Consider the following 21,498-nt stretch of genomic DNA (forward strand, 5'->3'; position numbering starts at 1 on the left):
GTATTTTGTGAACAAACTGAAGTATTCCAATTTTTGATTGTTTTTAATTTTCTGTATTTTAATACCACAAGACCAACCACTACATTTTACACTAAAAAAAGTAACTATGTATATTATGTCTCAACTAATTAATCGAATAAAAACCCACGTATTATAAGTACTTATGTATGCTCTAACCACTGTACCAAGAAAGTAAATAAAAACGTCACAATAACGTTTTCAAAAGAAAAAAACATACAATAAAAACGCAAGCAAACCTGCACGTAACAACACTGCAAATTATAAAACTACCTTATCGCTGCAATCTATATCTATACGTATAAAATAAATCTGTAGAAGGATCAATTCTGAACATTGAAAATATTGAAAAAATAAATAGCAAAATATTAAAATAAATAACTGGATGGATACCAAACCCAAATATGTGATTAAAAAAATTTTTGTCTGTCTGTCTGTAGGTATGTGAAGGCATCACGTAAAAAAGTAACGGTTCGATTTAGATAAAACTTGGTATTATTATACCTTAATATCCTGGGCATAAAAAGGATACTTTTTTATCCCGGAAAAATACGTAGAAAAAATAAATCTTAATTTTTCCGCGCGGACGGAGTCGTGGGCGGAAGCTAGTCTTAACTAAATTAAACTAATGACTGCTTAGTTGTTTTTATCGTATCTATTCAAACAAATATCAATCAAGTTATTAAAATGATACGATCTGAGCTAGACTTATCTAGGAATATAGTAATTTGGATTAATTATAGTAATCTATTGAACTGAGTTAGAGGAACTGATTTGATTGTAATTATATATTGGTTTAATTCAATAGCAATTTATATTTAAACTAGCTGATTTCCGGGGCTTTGTCCGCGTTAAATTATAATTTTACGGATTACATGCAAAAAAAGCTTCAATTTTCATTGCCTTCAGCCAGTAAAAGTCTTGTCCAGGCTGATCTTAAAGTTATATATAAAAAAAATATTTTGTGTTTTGTCCTCACCTCAACGCATTTATTTTGATAGAATAATCACCATATTTATTCATATTATTTTGTACAGAAACATATTTAACATAAATAAATATGTTTCTTTCAATTATTCAAATATTTATTTAAAGAGAAATACAGACTTCACAACCGTGTTGACATTTTTTCCAGAAGGCAACATTATAATTAAAATGTCAATTTTACATACCCAGACATACTCTTATTATTATACTACAACGCAAAGTATCTAATTTCATATAACAAGAAACAAAACTAACAAGACAAACTCAATTACCTATATTTTAATTTGGCGCTTTTATTCAAAGACTTCCAAATTACGAATATGAATGAATATCCAAAATATACGAATGTACTTCATTTACAGCATACGAGACTGAATAAAGTACATTTTATGGATGCAGTTGAAATTTTAATGAAATAAAATTTAATGACGAATTCTTGAAACCCTTGGCATTTTCGAATGCGTTATTATACATTATTGTATCTATATTTCGAGTACTTTATTTGTCTTGTCAACTTTAGAGTTAAAAGTCGATTGTTTTTGGTGTAATAACAAATTCAGTGTACGCTATTATTCTATCAATAAATAGTATAAAACGAAGTTGCTGTCTATTTGTCTATCTGCTGTATTCTTAGATTTTTAAAACTATGCAACAGATATTGATGCGCTTTTTATAGATAGATAGAGCGGTTCTTGAAAGGTTGTAGTATAAAGTTTATTAAATTAAAAACCAACTAAGCAAAGCCCCGGCTAGAAAGCTAGTATTCCTATTTTCTTTTAATACATTTAAAAGCTGAAAAACAACATCAAAAACGTGTTTATTAGAGAACCACCAAAATACTCATAGAATATTGCCTGCTAATATATCCACTCGACCAAACAATTAATCTCTATTTGAAGCTATTAAAACAACTTAAAATCCGCAATCAAAATAGAAGTATATTAATGATATTTTTCTTACATATTATTCAAGCTTATCAAGTTTACAGATCTTTGAAATAAATAGCTTTCAACAAGTGACTTTTAAATAAGTGTATGTTGTAATTAATCGTCTTGATATCTCATATATTGAAATTGCAATCAACAGTTGCGAATGATATTCAGATTTTTTATGTCTTTATCCACTTAAAATATCTTTATCAAGTGCAAGGATCTTTTGGTATTTCTATATTATGGTAATTCAATAGAAGTCATCTATTTCCTTAATTTCTAAATCAGAAAAGTAAAAAAAAACTTAATTCATATCCAGATACTAAAATTCTAAAACTAACACAATTTAATATCTGCAACAGGTTTTATGAAATGAATAGCTCAAAACCTAAATAAGATATTGCACAAATACAGATTCACATAAATAAATGTTTGTATACATTACAAAAGTACTGAAAATCCATCATTTTCATTGTTACACTATATCTTTATTAATAAACCACTGTTTTAAAGAAAATTTCAGGAATGCGCTTACAAAATATTATGCATAACTTAAAATTTTGTTATCCCACTTCACCCTGGTTCTTTCAATTATTATTAAGATGAATCTAACGATGTATCTCAACTTATTATCAATCAAGTTATGTAGATTCATTGCTAAAAATTACAAAAAAGACGTGTGGCACTCGAGGACTGCCGCGGTAAAGCTATGCCTTCAAGCACAGACATTTGATACATGCCTGTGCCTTCAAGCCACACCTCCGTGCCCGTCGGAGTGGGAAGCGTGAGGTGTTTTCGTTACGAAATTTCTGGATTCGGTCCCCGCGCTCAAGGCCCGCGATAGAAGCCATGCAATAGCTTAATTAACTTAATTACAAAATACCTTTTAACTCAACTTGTGCATATACTCCATCATAGCTACAATCTACTTTTTCCTTAACTAAAAGTTAAAACACAGCGATCTCGTCGCATTACTAACCCAAAAATCTAGTGCAAATTTAACTCCAGTCTACACATTTAGCATTTGTGTAAACAGGTCATTTCCCAGTTTCTATAAGCGAGCGATCATAACCCGACCATTATTAGAGCTTTGAGCTTTCACTCGCGCCCAATACATTTACGACCAACTGACAAATTATTTTGACGTATTCCAACCACCCGTGGTTATGAAAACATTTTATTACGTGTTTGGCAAGTACATGTAACAAAACGAGTTTAGGTTCGATTGAATTTTTATTCTTTGCGTTTATTTTTAAAAGCTTCGAGGGACAATTTGAGGTGCACTGCTGGAGCTCATGGTTTCACTGATATTACAGCAAGGTGCCCAAATAGTATCTTATATACTAATCTTATATATATACCAAAATTCATATCGATCTGTTCATTAGTTTTGGCGTGATTTAGAATAAACATGCATACATCTATGCAACATCCAGATATTTGTATTTAGAAAATAATATTAATAATATGAATAATTTTACATTGTTAATCTAGATTTAAACAATATTATTTGGATTTAGTAACAATTAAAACATACATAATTATTTAATATTGCTTAATAAAACAATCTACCGTTTTATACCTGAAAGAATAAATAATAATCAACCCATCCTCACAAACTTTCTCGTTCATAATTGTAGTGATTGACAGCATATCATTTGGATAATTCTTAAAAAAGTACATACAAATAATTATTATGAATAAATTTTAAACAAGTACAGTAGCTTTCGAGTTAATCTTTATTATTCCTGTGCATTTCTTTTACCACTTTCCTACGTATAAATAAGGTTTGGCGAACACTGGAATTGAAGTTAAAATTTATATTAATTTGAATGTAAAAGTTTTGATGTTTGGTTGGATATATGTATGAGTGTTTGTTACTCTATCACGCTAATGAACAAATTTTGATGAAACTTAACAGTGCTGTATTTTGTGTGTCGGAATAGAATATGTGTAAAAACCGATTTTTGTACAAACTTATTACTTTTTATAAAATCTATGTTTTGTACTATGGAGCATTATAAATACATGAATTAAAATTATAACTTAAAAAGAAACACATAGGTACTAGCTTTAAAGTGGCTAAAGCCTAGCGGAGTCACGATGAACTACTATTTATAAAATAAACATTTTAATATAGACAACGGCTATCATAACATAAATATTTGCAGAACTAATTTTCAAGTACGTTATTTATTTATTTTATTTGTGTTCATAATGTTAAATGAATGATTAAATAGTCTGTATTTAAATAGATATATTGAAATATGTCCAGTTGTAATCTATGTTATACAAATATTTTACCAACGACCAGCAAAAGGCATTTTGTGTGACAGAGTTAATAATATCCAAATCTATACTTTAAATATTATATTATTTCAATATTATGTAATAAAAATTCTACATATAAAATACTAATTTTTTTTATTATACCTAATACAAATATAGAAACACACTATAGTCCTCCTAATATTTCTCCTGGAATATCCAACATTTTATTATGCAAGTAATTAGTAAGGAATATATTAAAACTGCTTTCCCAATCCAATATAAAAAATACATACATATAAGATATCCGATCAACAACCAACTGAACGACAACCCTTACAAGATAATACTCCACCTCTGTTTTCCGCAATGATAAAGGATTACATCTCCTGATATTTTGAACCTTATTTCAAATTAAATAGAGTTTATTTTCTTTTAACATCTCCAGCCGGTTACACTAGCAGTTAAGGCGAAGCAAGTTTTTACTATATGTATTACGGGTTCGATTCTCGGCATTTAACGAGACACCGAGATAATTAAGAGCTAATGAATGTGTTGCCATATAAAAAATAACTTAATTGAGGGCTCATTGATGTTGAAAACTGTAAACGTGGGAATAGTTTGTGACGTAAGCGCGGTTAAGCAATATTACGCAGGGTCAGGTTTTGGATGGGTCATTTGATGAAAATCTCATGTTGATCTCTCTCGAGTTGTTGACAGTTGATGGAAAATTACATAAATCGATATTATACACCTGTTTAAGGCTGCTGCTTTTTGGGACGAATTAAGTGGTGGCTCTGTGGTGAGACCTCGGACTTCGAATCGATAAGTCCGGGGTTCGAGACCGGGCGAGCGTGCAGGAAATAAATTGATTTTTCAATTTATCTGCGCATGTTGTAACATCACCACTGCTCGAACGGTGAAGGAAAACATCGTGAGGAAACCGACATGTCGAAGAATCAAAAGTTCGACGATACGTGTCATCCGCCAACCCGCACTTAGCCAGCGTGGTGGATTATGGCCTGTACCCTCATAGGAGGCCCGTGTCCCAGCAGTTGGAACATATATGGGCTGATGATGATGATGATGATGATGAAGATAATATACATACCTACCTGTGTATGTTGTGTTGGTGTCATTCAATAATCGATAGAGGAATTCATCTCGATCAAGAAGCCCATATTACTACGAAGACATTAGATATCAACAAACTATTTGCACTTTGTTGTTTCTTTCTTTTTTTCTTGTTTCTCATCCCATACAAGATTTTAATAGAGATGAATTTTATCTTATGAGATTTCAGAGCACTTATTCGTTAAGGATGTTATATCGTTAAGAAATAAACAAATTAATAAGAATCTAATTTCAAATCTTATTTCAGGTCATTTTTCACACACGGCATGATCTGATTCCATAATAAGCTTTCGCTTGTGTTATGGAAACCAAATGGCTGATAAACATACATACATATATAAATTTAAATATATATCTACTTATATAGATAATTAACACCCAGACACAGAGCAAACATCAATGTTCATCACACAAATATTTGCCCCGTGTGGTAATCGAACCCACGACCTGGGACGTAAGGGACCTATTTGTATAATATATCATAGTAAATTGAATAAAAAAACTTTCAATACACTTCCCGCCTTTCTATTTTTAGTTTGCCCAAAGCAATTCTCAATTAACAATCGTTCTTTAACTGACTCAATTTCTCACCAATTATTCAATTATAGAGAACGGCTCTACCTATTTAGATAACAACAGTCCAATATGCGTTTCGAAATGAGATCATATGAAATTAAGTTGATACTATATGTGTATTCTAGAAAGATCTATTTGGAATTTTTATGAGTAAAACTTTACAAATACTCATTTGAATGTATAAGAAAGCTTCGTCTTTGTATCGTAATTTGTATATTACACAGTCAATTACATATTTATAAAGTAAATATTAGTCAGCTTAAAACAAATAGTTTACATTACAGGTTCGCAAAATTAAATTATTTATTTACTGTAAAAAAACATATCTATTCCCAACATACAAACCAACAACTTTGTGAAATTGTGACCATAAAACAATCCAACGTCTAGCTTCCACCTATTTATCAAAAATCGTACGTAAAATTTTAATTGTAATACTTCAAAGGATTATAATCTTAAATTCAATAGCCAGTGTTGCGTAAATCCAATAACTTATGTCAATCAGTTCGGATCAACCGTATCAACGATCTAGGTGTAAATCTTAGAAAATGTGCGGCCAGTAAAATAGCGGATTATAGAACAATAAAGTAGTACTATATTATCTGTGGTAGAAGTAAGTTGTTGTAAAGTTGCTTTATACTATAAATAACACAAAACCAAAGCCTTTCTTTAAATAAATAAAAAGTCCTACGAATGGCGAAGTTCTGCCGCAGATTTAAAAACATTCGCTTAAATTATAACTTTATGAGTAGATTAAGAATTTTAAGCCTATCAAGTTTTTGCAAAAAAAAATTGAAAGGGCGATAACAATATTTAAATCTATCATTAATACTAGAGTCATAATATAAACGAATTTTCACGTCTTTCATATCGTTAATAACATCGTTTTATTAAATATCTCTTTTCGACGAGATAGTACTTTCCCTTATAATATAAAATAATAAACGATCAACAATGAACATTCCAAATTCAAACCTTAACTTTTTAAACGCCTATTCCATGGCCATGCCTAACGAAGACGTAATAAATTAAAGATGGCGTCGAATTTGCCCGATATTTACAGCGCATCGCCATAACAAGCCGTGTTATGTTCGTATAAATTTAATTTAACACCACGCTCCGTCGAAATCAATTAATTTGTACATGATTATTTTATCTCTGGTTTACACTTTACAGTACTTTTGAGGTATTTATTGACTAGCTGTTGCCCACGACGTCTGCGTAATAAGGAAATTATAAATAAGTACTGACTTAAATCTTATTTACTAGCATTTGCTCGCAGCTTCACCTGCCTTTCTTAGCGGATGCCTACGTCCTAACATTTACCTCTTTGCCCAATTTCAGCCCGATCCGTCCAGGGATTTGATAGATCACAAGGTCAGTCAGGCAACTTTGAGTCATATTTATTTGGATTCTTTCTAAATATTTCCTATGTTATCACAACCTTATTCAACAAAAAGATGCGTAAAATTTGGATTTCGAAGCTTAAGATCTCGATTAAATCCACGAATTTATAGAAACATCAAAATTTATACATTCTTTGAGAATCACGTCATTATTATAATAAAAAAACACACTGAAATCATTTGGCTTACAATTACAATTATTTTAATTATAAAGATTAAAAAATAATTGTCAAGTATTTGATTTTATCCATTACAAACATAAAAAGAGCTGAGCACACGTGTCAGAAGTGAAACTTCTTTGGCATGAACGCGCCTAGAGAAGTTTCACTTCGAAACATCCTTGCTTATTCCTTTGTTAGTGTAAATTAATCTTCATCTGAATTCCCTTTTCAGAAGTAATCTCTTCACATAACTTACTTAGTGGGTGTACTTGAAATTAGTGATGAGTACATTATATACCACCTACATACAATTATCTTGGCAAGTAGGCGCTTGGCCGTTAAATTTTATTGCCTCTAAATACACGTGTATTGTTCAGTAATCTTATCTTAAATCAAATTAGTTGGTTCCATGATAACAATTTTACATAGAACATGGTGCTTTACCTAAAAATATGGGAAGAACATAATAAATTATCATATCTATTAGTAATATTCGATAACAATTCAACATGATATGTCATTATACTTTCCGCCCGCGGCTTCGCCCACGTAGGTAGTCAAAAGAAAACCCTCACAGGGTAACATTTCAATATTTTAACACAATAGACCAGTAAGCATGTCTGTCAGATCTAAACACTGTAATCTGACATCCACGCCAATTTAAACCACAGAATACAAGTCATAATAGTAGCTAAACGCTACAGAACGGACACTCTCCAGTCTCCACCTCCCGCCAAAATTAAACACTTACCTCAACCCGCACGATCATGGGCGTAGCCACGGTGGGGCAGGGTGGGGCACTTGCCCCACCCTGGCTCTGGCCTGGAAAGTACCTAACCAAATCTAAAAAATTAAATTAAATTATCTAAGTACCTACTGACTACAAAAATTAGTACCTATCCGTATGAAAATTCACTCTCGAAAGTCGTCACACAAAAAAATGCGATCTAAACAAAAAACTTGCGCACGATTGACCCCATGCGTTAACAAACGTAATCCTTTTATATTTCGTTTGTGTGTTTTTGGCCGATATCTCGGAAACTATCCACTTAAAGGCAAAAGTTATTGTGACTTTTTTGTAGAAAGTAAAATTTCGCATCTTTCATTCCTTGTAAACTTTTTTGTAAAACGTACCGTTAACTATTTATGGCCCATTAATTAATGAACCGATTTATCGTTTTTGGCTTATAACTCTTAAAATATTGGATTAATCAATAAAATACATCTTTCCATTTTTTTAAGCTTACTGTATTCTCTACAACTTTTGTTTCAAACTTTTTTTTTGGGTTCCGAACCTCAAAAGGAAAAAACGGAACCCATATAGGTTGTTGTTGTCCTATGTTGTTGTCACTATGTTGTCCGTCTGTCTGTCTGACTGTCAACACCCTTTTTCTCAAGAAAGCGTGGAGATATCAAGCTGAAATTTATATCGAATACTCAAGTCCACAGTCCCTTGAAGCTGTGAAAGCCAACGCAATCAAAAGATACAGCCGTTTTATGCTGCAAATTATCGCAAATTTCGACATTCGCAAGGGAATTAAAACCTACACCGTACTTCCCGTGAACACATACTTGAAATTTGGTAAAAAGATTGCTTTTTACCATAAGACATTGGTCTTATAGCACAGAGAAAGGAAAAATTGCTAAAACATACATACATTTTAGAGTTACAACATAATAAAAAGTAAATTTGTTCTGGGCCCTCGGTGCGCAATTCAGACTCGCACTTGGCCGGTTTTATTTGTAATGCCCACAATTTTTGAGTTATTTAATGTTCAATGTTGGATTACCGGGCTTAAAATGAAGAGTTTCAAGGTATGCATACCATATAATTCTACAAATTCAACAAACTTATTAAAAATGATGTCCTGTAGTACTTCAAAATTAATAGTTTATTTCCTCACCTGCAATAGAATAGACTTTTAAAATATTTCATTTTATTATATTTCGTACAATTAAATAATATTGAGTACCTATATTATTTTATATTCTGATGCAAAAGTAAAATAGAAGTAGTTAAACGAAAAGAGTTTATTTAGAAAAATGTGTGAAATTTTATATAAAAAAATTTCATCATCATCATCAGCCCATATACGTTCCCACTGCTGGGACACGGGCCTCCTATGAGGGTACAGGCAATAATCCACCACGCTGGCCAAGTGCGGGTTGGCGGATATAAAAAATATACTTAATAGAAAAATCTAAATTTTATCAAATATCCAAATGCATTGGATATCTCTTCTTCGTCTTCATTACATCCTTAAAAAAAACTTTAAGGCTCCCGCGTCACCCGCCGAGCGCCGACATTTCTACATAACAACTCAAAAATTATTTAATAATTTAATTAATTATTTCATTTCATTTCATTTCTTAAAAAATGGGTAGATGCAGTACAGTATCAGCCAAAAACGATAAACCGGTTCATTAAATGGGCCATAATTCGTAAACAGTAAGTTTTACAAAAAAGTTTACAGGGTGTAAAAAATGCGAAATTTTACTTTCTATAAAAAAGTCGAAATAACTTTTGCTCTAAAGTGGATAGTTTCCGAGATATCGGCCAAAAACTTTTCTTTAAGATTGCGAGCGAAGCTCTACCTGGATCTGTCAGCATTTTGTGTTTTTATGGTCAGTAATTAGTGACCCTAAACTTCCCATGAACCCAGAATCTTGAAATTTTGTATTAAGTAACGTCTTATAGCGCAGATAAAGGAAAAATTGCGAACTCTTTAGGTTTTGATTCCCTTTCAAATGTCGAAATGTGTGAAAATTTGCAACACAAACGGCTGTATCTTTTTTATTGCGTTGGTTTATAACTTTGATTTTTTCACAGCTTCAAGAGTTCGTTTTTTTCCTTTTAAGGCTCGAAGTCCTAAAAATTAACCGGGACTAGACTTAGGATAAAGTTGCTAGTTACATAATTATATATTTTTTTATTTTTGCCCCACCCTGAGCCCATGGCTAGCTACGCCCATGCGCACGATCAGTTCAAGAATGGTCCATATTTTTCTACAGGGACGATACGCAACGAAGATTGACAACATTAATCAAATTGACTTAAAGTAATTTTATTATTTTGGATTTGTGATTATCGTTTTTCGTTGAAAATGGTTAGATATTGTGCTGTTTACGGATGTATTTCATCAGAAAAATGCGAATTTTTTTTTACGCTAGTCAAAAATGTGCCAACCATAAAGCGTTAACACACACATTTGCAGTCTCTACAGTGTGACTGTCAAAACGATAATTTTGTATGGAGTGTCCGGGGTGTAATTTAAACTAGCCAAGATGACACAAAAGATATTTTACTTTACTTTCGATGTTAGCCAGGGCCGCATTTAACCTATTAGAGGCCCTAACCATGTAGAGATTATTGTTATCTTACCTATCTACGTAATTTATATCTACGAACGAATTTACATCTTTTATAAACTTTCATAATAACAATTGGAAACCGTTTTAAAATGTGGTGGTGGAAAAACGAGTAGAGATGTTAATATAATTTTAATTATCACGGGAACTAGATTATGTATATAGTACCGACAAAATGAATAGTTTATCCCAATTGCACGACTCATGATGCGAAGCATCAGAGAGTGCTTTACGATCGAAAAATTTTTTTCGTCTCATTTTTGCAGCTATTCTTATTATTATAGCCTTGTTAGTTCACGGAATCAAGATATTTTGCATACTATTGTCGAGATAATTTAATGGAGATTAATCCCATACTTTTTAAAAATTGATTTACTTCAATAGAATTGGAAAAAAACACCGAAATAGGTAAAAAAATTTTCCTGTCCGTCATGTGTGAAACCTGAAAACACTATAACTTGTGAAAAAATCCATCATTTGAGTTAAAATTTTTTTTTAATATTCTAATCGACGATTGTAGGTCACTGAATGCGAATGATTAATTAATTCAGTGTCGTATAATAAAAAACGAAAACTACAAGACTGTATATCTATATATATATATATATTTTTTTATATTTCATAATTAAATGAGCATTATGAGTCGTGCACTTTTGGATTTTCCAAACTTTTTGTTTCTGTTTATAGAATTCACTATACGCGGAAGTAAGGCGGGTGTATTATATAATATATACTAGAAGGTCCGAGAATTATGTTTAAAACGTCAAATACTAAACAGGGCCTATGCCTCCAAGTCAAATGCCCTATTTACACCACTTGTATCGTGCAGTGAATCGTTTATCAAACTACTGGCCATAAGTCACTGCGATTGTTACAGTATCAGAGATCACAGGTAATAGGAATATTTTGTATCATTGAGATTTTGGAGCGACAAGTCCGGCTTGGTTAGGTTTGTGATCCTTTATAGGATAGAATATGTTTGAAGGGTGTTATTTTAAATATATCAAAATCAATGCTAATTTTATTAAGAAGTAAAGTTTTTGAGTTCGTATAGAAGGACTAGGGACTAATTATCTAGTACTAATTAGGGATGTTAATTCTTTCTCTAGTAACTATCTACAATATTCTTTAGTAACATAATATTATGTACGCTATATTTTCAGTTAATTTTATTTGTATGATATTATTTTTTTTTTATAGTTTCACAGTATAAAGCCAGGGCTTTTACATTAACTTGGCTGATTAATCAATTATCTCATTAATGTGCTAAAAGTATAGCTTCCAATAGCAAAGCTATACCAGTGGACTACAATAACACCAAAGTTTAAGTAACGCACGGCGTTTTGCTGTAACTGTACAAGGCAAGCCATAATCAAGTTGTAAAATCTTATTTAATATATTATTTAGTTTCTGTATTAAGTAAATTGTTTTAGACTAGTGACGCGTCATTTATATTGTTATGTAATTTCTAATTCTCTGTGTTATATTTATTGTAACACCCACGCTTCGCTCGCTGTGTATAGCGCCGCGGTTGTTGTTCATACAAATTTCATATCTCTATATTACCATATTTTACTTAATTTAAGCATAGATATGTGTACAACAGTTAAATTATATAAGGTTAGAATGAAAAGATATCGAATATTAATGAATTTGACTAATTATACTCGACGTATGTAATATAATCAAAGTGATTATTAACATAGGTATTATAATAAACATTTCATTGTTAAGTAAAAATATTACTTATTGCCTGATGATGATGATATACATATGATTATTACTATCCATCACCAAGTTATACGCAATTTAGTTTCGATTCATTTTAGGACAAACAACCAGTCTTTTTGGATGTTCTATTAAAAATATGTATCTACGGAAGTAGGTAATATCATACTCTCGATGATTGTCTACAATTATTAGAACTAGCACGACTATCATATAATAAAAATCCCAAACTCCAAAAGATTTCAATTTCGCAGACATGTGTTCACGACATACCTTGTCTCCAGTATGTTTATCAAAATGTTTTCTGCCCAAATAAGGCGATGCTATTCTTTGACGTTCCCGCGCACCTTATAAATTTTTATATCATAACCAAAGTTGAATTTGGGAGGCAAAAAGCGATTTGACAATTTGTAATACATACGTGTTTTTGTGAATTATTACGGGTTTGTGAGTCAACTTTGAATTTTATATGCATTACGCTCGGAATTATGTGAATTTTGAAACGATAAATTAACTTGCATCGTGATTGAATGTTGTGATAAGTGCTTTGTATTATTATTATGTGTTTATGTTGTTTTGAGTTGTCTTTAAGTTATGGTTTTACTTTTTGCGTGTTGTTGAAGTGAAACTTCTTTATCGGGGTTGGAAAAAAATTTGGTGTAACATTTTTTCGTTACGCGTGACATTTTTGCGTTACGCGCCATCTTTTTTTTCTCCCTACCACGCGTGATTCGACGTATTTCTGTAAAGTTGCTTAAAGTAAATTATTTTTTTGAAAAATATGGTCATAAAGAAGTTTTACTTCTTACGTGTGTACACACTACACTAGTACACGCACACATTTTTTTTATGTATTAGCGGGCAAACGAGCTGACGCGTCACTGGATATGCGATGATTGGCGCCGCCCATAATCACCCACAAGACGGTTGTAGGTGTGTTACAGACTTAGATCATTAAGTGTTACTGAAGAAGTAATTTTTGCTTTATATTTATAGGTGCAGGGAAATAGATATCCATTGCTGTGTCAATATTTCAAGCTGAAGCTCAGTCCAATAAGAGCGGAGTAATGTAGATTAAACCGCGGGCCCAGCTATTAATCTCGTTTGTTAATAATCTCGGTATTGTGAAAATATTTAATGTTTATTATATAAATATCAATTAGTACTGTTTTAATTAAGGTGACAGCCACATATACCTTCTTTTCCTTGATATAATAACTATATTTTAATAATAATGACAGATACTAAAATATGATTAAGAAACAAACATTTATCCATCACAAATTAACATACACTATTAATAATTATTACAAAACATATAATCTTTAGACTATCGCAATATATTTGAGTCTTAACGCAAATCAATTTGGTCTTAGTTCAATATTTTATGAATAATCAGATTAACTAAATAACTTATAATAGAACATTATAGTATTTTGTCGATTACACGCCCAGTAATGGTGTTTTCATGTAAAGATTGGAATAAACGTAATAATAAGTAAATTGACCTTGTAAATTTATTGTTTCTTGAATACAGGGGCGCACTTTCATTCAGGATTACTCATAAGTTATACATTATATTATCTTTATTGGATACAAGCGTTTTCTATTAGATTGATATGTACTGAGCTTGAAATACATATTCATGAACGTGAAATAGATGGATGAACCTATATGATATAACGTGAGATTTGGTTGTTTATCAATCACAAATCGAACGAAATGTACAAAATATATAACTTCTTTGACAGAGAGACATATTTTGACTTCAATAAAATAAGTATGCAACGACTAATGTGAACTCTCCGACGTTCACATAAAACGTACCATCCAATAGGTAATTTGTTTGTAGTACCTTCTTTTGAATTAGATTTACCATCTATGAATAGATAAAATATAAAAATAAATGTTTTTATAAAAACTAAATTTCATAAAAATAAATATTCTTCAATCCGGCCCTGGCTATCGTGTAAACAGCGTGTCCAACAAGCCAGATAAGCCAACATGGAAAGCATCTCGCTTGTATCCAAATAGCCAATAATTAAGCTAAGCTTCGATTACTGCAGCGCTTTTTCGTCACAAATATAATCTGTGGTAATGTTGTTTATATCATTGCATAGATTGTCCAACTTTCTTACGGTACTTGACTTGTACGGATTAAATTGTTAAAATATTCTTGTTTATAATCATTCTTTATTTTTTCTAAAATGTGTTTTTATTGTACACATCTTTTCTCCAAAGAGTTAAGTAAAAGGATAGTTTTGTTATCCAAATTATGATTTTTTTAGGTAAACGGCTAAAACCCATCAATAAAAATAAAAATTGTATGATAAAACTATTTGTTGTCAATTTTCCTGGTATTTGTGAAAACGTACACAAATTCTGCCCTTAATGCACCTAAAAATTGAAAGCAATAAGCTGACTCCACTTTAAAAATCAATAGCGTTACGTTACGTTCTGCGTAATCTTTTGTTTTATAATTCTGCAATATTTCGTATAACATTCACAGACTTCACAGACACATCTAGATAACACATGTAAGACGCAACAAATAAACGCAACAATCAGTACTAAACAGTGATAATGTATTGCACAAATATTGCAGTTTCACGATCTAACGTGGGCTTGAAAACGAAAGTCTTAGTATCTTATTCAATACTTCAGAGATGTTTGACAGAGTGGATACGTGACCCATCCTTTGAGTTATTTATTATTAGATTATAATGTATGGAAAATGTGTTTATTGTATAAAAATATATTTTTATTTGGAATCGTTATTTTTGTAAAAAAATTTATATCAAAAACTTCACGAAATTCTGTTATTTTATAACTCATGAATAACGCAGTTGTGTGTAAGTTTCAATAACTAGAAATATGAAATAGCAGAAATTTATAAAAAAAATTAAATAGTTAAGAAAATTATTTATTATTTTTATATTTTTATGAAAACAATTAGGCACACAAATTCAAGAAGAAACCGTTAGGTTTAAAAAACTAAAATATATAATTATTTACCAACTTCTACGTTATTATTCGTTTTAATAAACGTACAATCTATCTAAATACTATTCCACTAAAGGCACAGATAAATTGTATCAAAATATGTAAATCAGAATAACTGTGAAATAATCGTGAATGGATCTGTGACAAGCGTGACGGTGACAATTGTGTAATCTATGCCGCATAATGATATTGGCGGGAAAAGTGACAATAGCTAAACTAAGTTTTTAAAATAATTTTAAATAAAGGATTTATCATTAACGTATCTAAATTATTAAAAACTAGCTTTCCGCCCGCTGCCTCGCCCGCGTTTTCGAAGAAAAACCCGCATATATTGTGGGGTTTTCGAATAAAATAATTCTATGCCTTAATCCAAGTTACGCACATAATTATAGTGGCGCTTAATTTAATTGTAATCGGTTCAGTAGTATTTGCGTGAAAGAGTAACAAACATCCATACATACTCACAAACTTTCGCATTTATAATATGTATTAGTTTAAATATTATGATTCTGTACATGATGGATGCTTCCAAATTTAGTCTTCTAACATTACTGAAAGGATAATCTCAATTTAAGACGAATTCTTTCTTGATAAAAAACACTAGTGTCCACTTTTGAAAAATATTTTAGAAAATAATACTTACGTAGATTACATGTTTTCAGCGTGTTGGTATTGGATACCTACAATAGATAAATCTGCTAGATATAATATATTATGTATTTATTTAACCTACTCTACATATTTATATACCTAGTTTATGATCATAATACGTTCTAATAATGAAACCACGACTCAAAATTTTTATGAATAACCACTTCCATGACGTTGAAAACATTCATGAAGTAATAATAAACAGACCCATTCAAGTAAATACGTGATACTTAAACATGAAAGTTGTAGCTGATAAAAATATGTAGGAATAAATTTATTTAATTTTTCTCAACACAAATAGTTTAACACATAAGTACATTATTAATTTACTAGATTTCCGCCCGCGGCTTCGCCCGCGTTTGCAAAGGAAAACCCGCATAGTTCACGTTCCCGTGGGATTTCCGGGATAAAAACTATCCTATGTGTTAATCCAAGTTACCCTCTATATGTGTGCTAAATTTCATTGTAATCGGTTCAGTAGTTTTTCCGTGAAAGAGTAACAAACCTCCATACATCCATACATCCATACATCCATACATCCTTACAAACTTTCGCCTTTATAATATAAATATGTATTAGATATTAGATTAGATATCTTATAACTAACATTTGTGAGAGGCTGGTGTCCGATGTGTGTAGTAGCTATAAATAAATAATTCGTCAAAATATACCGGCCGAATTGATAACCTCCTCCTTTTTTGAAGTCGGCTAAAAGCATTTGGTAACACAGATAAATAATTCTATAGGTAATACCAACATTAATAGAATTTATTAACTTACAGGTAAACATCGCAGATCCTGCCATCTTCAATCGAACGACATGCCCTAAAAACTGCGCTACACAAACAAAAGTGCGACGATGACCATAATTCAAGTGCAAGTGAACCAAGCCAGTGATAATGTGTTTAAAACGATAATAATCAACATATAAGGATGTGAAACATGGTCACATGCGTGCGTCGCGCGAGCAAAGTATACGCGACGAACGTCCAGAGATTCCTGTATTTACTGCCTATACTTCTCTGCGTGAGGTAAGCTCCCGAAACTCGACTTATTTTTTTAGAAAATTACACCGACTTATTTGTGCTTGGTAATAATTGTCAATTGAAACTGTGTGTGTAGAGCAGATTTAATACAAGAATAATTTATAGCTTCAGGTAAAACAAGAGATCGTATTTTTTATCGTTGAAGTGAACTTGTTTAGTCGCGTTGAGGTTAAAATATCAAGGTCCCGTCATGGCAATACCGTCATGTCATGGAGTAAGGACGATTTTGGAATCATTGAATCTTGCGAAAGAAGTTTCACTTCTGACACGTGTGCTCGGCACTTACGCTTCTTTTAGATAGTAATTTTACATTCTAGGAATTAAAAAGTTTTCTTTTTTTCTATAGGAAAACCAAACAATAACTACTCAGTATATATCCTTCGAATTTCTATTCTCGTTTAGATGAATCACCCTTTTAGACATACAGTCGTATTTATTACTGACGTATTTATTTTTCAAAACTTAAAAAAGTATTTATTTTAACTTCATGCGGTAGATGAAAGCTAGACTTGTCGAGCTTTTCTTCAGTCAGGCATTTTTCATCCTCACATAGGTACGCTGCTTAATATTGTAGTTTATCATTAAAAAAGCTTGTTTAGATTATATTCATTAATTCAATATTATTTGAACCTCCTTTTTGAAATGTATTAGAGGCATCATTTATAAAGATTCGTACCAGAATTAACCAAGCTGCAGCTGGTCAAGTTCAGTGGTTTCTTCTTTACCATTCATATAAATAAACTTTAACACCTTTTTGGAGTAAAAGTTGTAGCAATAAAAATCACTAACCAAAAACGGCAATACGATAAACTTAATGTCTCTTTATTTCCAAAATACGCCATTTATAACACAGCCAAATAACCAAGTATGGACGGTCGTTGCTACCAACAGCTGTTTAGGGTTAATGCACTTTTTATTTCATTGACTTAATTACTTTTTATTTTATTGGAAACATTGATTGTTTATTTGCAACTCCTTACAGGGTAGAAAAAGGCAATCACACTATTTCATATTTTCTAGCTCTTTTTCTTCTGTTTATAAAATCTTTGTCAGCGTGCGTGCTGACATAATATTATACTTCTATGATTGCAAAGTGATCTCTCAATTATTTTCAGTCGTTTTCATGTATAATAATATTTAATACTAGCGGTCCGCCCCGGCTTCGCCCGTGGTACATATTTACGTTTTCTCTACATAAGAACCATCCTCGTACTTCAAGGAATATAATAAAAAAAGAATTATCGAAATCGGTTCAGCCGTTTTCAAGTTATGCGCTTACCAACACATTTTGGGATTCATTTTTATATTATAGATTGTGGTATGTCGAATAACAGATAAAAGTAGAAACACATATTAAGATAAAATTAACCCATTGAGCCCGGAACGGCCCGATCGGTCCACGACACAATGGATTTTCTATTGTGTCTGTGATTCCGGGGCCTGAGTTATTAAAATAAATACAAACCTCATAAATAACACAGGATTAATTTAATGTATCATAGTAAATAATATGGACAGCATTAATTATATTTCATGACAAACTAGATATTTTTTCCTCGTCTTTTCTGGGTTGCCTGGTAGAGATCGCTGCCAGCGATAAGGCTGCCTACTGTACATTGTTATATTACATTGTTAAGTTTGTAAAATGTATTCTATAAGGTGTACAATAAAGTATTTTTCATTCATTCCTTTAAGTTAAATTAAGAAGAAAAACATGCAAATATTCAGTAAAATAAAAAGCTGGCAACGCTACATAAAACATCCTGTATAGAAAACAAGTTACCCATAAAGCAAGACATCCAACAAACAGTGACAAGAGTTACAATAAATAATAATAATCGTTAATAATTTAACTCCAAACTGCGACCAAGACGGAACAACGCCGCATAAACCTTGCCAAGAAATTTCCCTGAAGAAACATTGTATGCACAAAAATCGTACCTAGTTTTTACAGTCTGTAGAATTATCTGACTGGAGAAAACAATACACAACAGACCTTGCAATATATTGTAATGAACAACTTGCAAATAGAATTTTATGCTCCTCCTCTTAGTGCTTATAAATCTGTCTTTAATAAGTGCTCCTAAAGTTTACAGAATCCTTATATATTTTGAACATTTACAGTCGTACCAGAAAACTTAAATAAAGATAAATCGAATATATAAATACAAGGAAAGCGCGAGAAAATACAATATATATGTATTTCATTGAATTGTTCGAATTAGTTCGAATTAGATACCGAGAATATTTATATTACGACTTTAAATCCGAAGAATATTTTTTTTTTACGCGCAAGCTCGTTTGCCGACCTATATACATAAAAAAAAAAGTTCAACATCACTATATTGGAAAACTGATTTCTTATAAAGGTTTGCATTTAAAACAGAAAGGATTCATTTTATTCCTTCGTTTATTTCGAACCAATTACTCTACACTATTACTTGATCAACATTTCGCGTTGTTTTAACCAATTTTTCCTCCTCCAAGAATTAAAGCCTCGCTCTGAGCTCTAACATTCACCAAAAAAACTACTTCTTACTATGTACTTATAAATCAAATCTCATCAAAACTTCCACGCCTTACATTTACATTAAATTGCGAATATACACATCCACTTTTTCCGTCTGCTCTCATCAGCTACCTGAACCTTTAAAATATGGTGTAACGAAATAAAAAGCAGACATCCATCATTACGTCTTATTAATGTTCACAAAAACGTGAACAGTTCAAAAGGATATTGGAGTATAATAACGGCACCCTATAATTACGTACAATAAATCTGATACGAGCCAATTTTCAATAGTAAAAAAGATGGGCAGGAGTGCAGTAGGTAATATGTGTAGTGGGTTCTGTAGGATTTTATATTAAACGTGTATTTCTACTGTTGTAAGTGTATGCAAATGGTTACAATAGATTTAGAAGCACTTTTGAAAGGACATATTAGATTCGGAAAAGTGTTTCTGCCGAATAAAATATGTGTATGTTTTTTGGTTAAATTATGATTATATATAATATTATCGTTATATGAATTGTTCATTTGGTTTTATTCAACTATTTATAAGTTCGAAAAAAATAACATTTCGGTATACCACAAAAATGTAATCACACAAAATCAGCATCTTAAAAAATATTAGACTGGTTATTTGTACATTTTTATTAAATTACTTAGTACGTAAATACCTTAGTACGTTTTACCGTCATAACTTGCTCAAAGAATAAGTAAATATTACTAAGGGTTTTTATATTTGTACAACGGTATGCCAAAACAAACATGCGAATCTTTTGATCATTATACCTTTATGAGACATGAATGAGAAGATGCTTGTTAACTTGATATTATGATTGCTTGAAAGTATTTATTCACGGTAAGTCTTTGATAAATGGGCGCTTGGTTTGTATGGAGTATGTATGTATGTACCTATGTACTGCGAATCCATACTAATATTATAAATGCGAAAGTAACTCTGTATGTCTGTCTGTCTGTTACTCAATCACGCCTAAACTACTGAACCAATTTGCATGAAATTTGGTATGGAGATATTTTGATACCCGAGAAAGGAGGTTACTTTTTATTGCGAAATATGTACCACGGGCGAAGCCGCGGCGGACCGCTAGTTTATAATAAATATTTGCGAATATTTCAGGAACATATTAATCTGGGACTGCGAAAATTTATCAATATGCATAATTATGTACATGTATTTTAATAGGTCCTACGAAGGGCTCCCAATTAATATTATATTTGTGTACATAAAGAGGTTTTCGTTATTAATTTTGTTAATGTATGACCATATAATATTGTAAAGCAGTCTGAAGTTGAGAGATATTTTTTATTAATGAATAATATTCTTATGATTTATTTAGATACTAGCGGTCCGCCCCGGCTTCGCCCGTGGTACCTACATGTTTAAACTATCCTATCTCACAAGTTGGATTGAACTGCACATGGTGTGCTAATTTTATTATAATCGGTTAAGTGGTTTAGGAGTCCATTGAGGACAAACATTGTGACACGAGATTTATATATATTAAGATTTAACCAAACAACATAATAAAGTGTAAATCAACACTAACATAAATCAGATACAAAAATTAAGTACCACACATCAAATATAGATTAAAAAATTATTTGATAGCTGATTGACACCAGCATTAAGCCAAGTTGAACAACGGTAAAATAGGTCTATAACTGAATCATCAAGTTACTCACCGCGTCTAACTT

General features: G+C 31.5%; 1 protein-coding gene across 1 annotated transcript in view; it reads left to right on the forward strand.

The window, feature by feature from the left end:
• LOC149898557 (protein Wnt-7b-like) overlaps window positions 1–21,498 on the forward strand; it is a 76,188-nt gene that overhangs the window by 11,318 nt on the left and 43,372 nt on the right. The window contains exon 2 of the mRNA XM_090115048.1: window positions 17,013–17,261. Within this exon, the coding sequence (XP_089971174.1) occupies window positions 17,173–17,261 (89 nt within the window). The 5' untranslated portion in view covers window positions 17,013–17,172. The remainder of the gene's footprint in view (window positions 1–17,012; window positions 17,262–21,498) is intronic.

Source organism: Colias eurytheme, chromosome 22, assembly GCF_061535395.1.
Source record: "Colias eurytheme isolate Ceu_HAF_F1 chromosome 22, ilColEury1 Martin Lab GWU primary, whole genome shotgun sequence".
Classification (NCBI taxonomy): domain Eukaryota; kingdom Metazoa; phylum Arthropoda; class Insecta; order Lepidoptera; family Pieridae; genus Colias; species Colias eurytheme.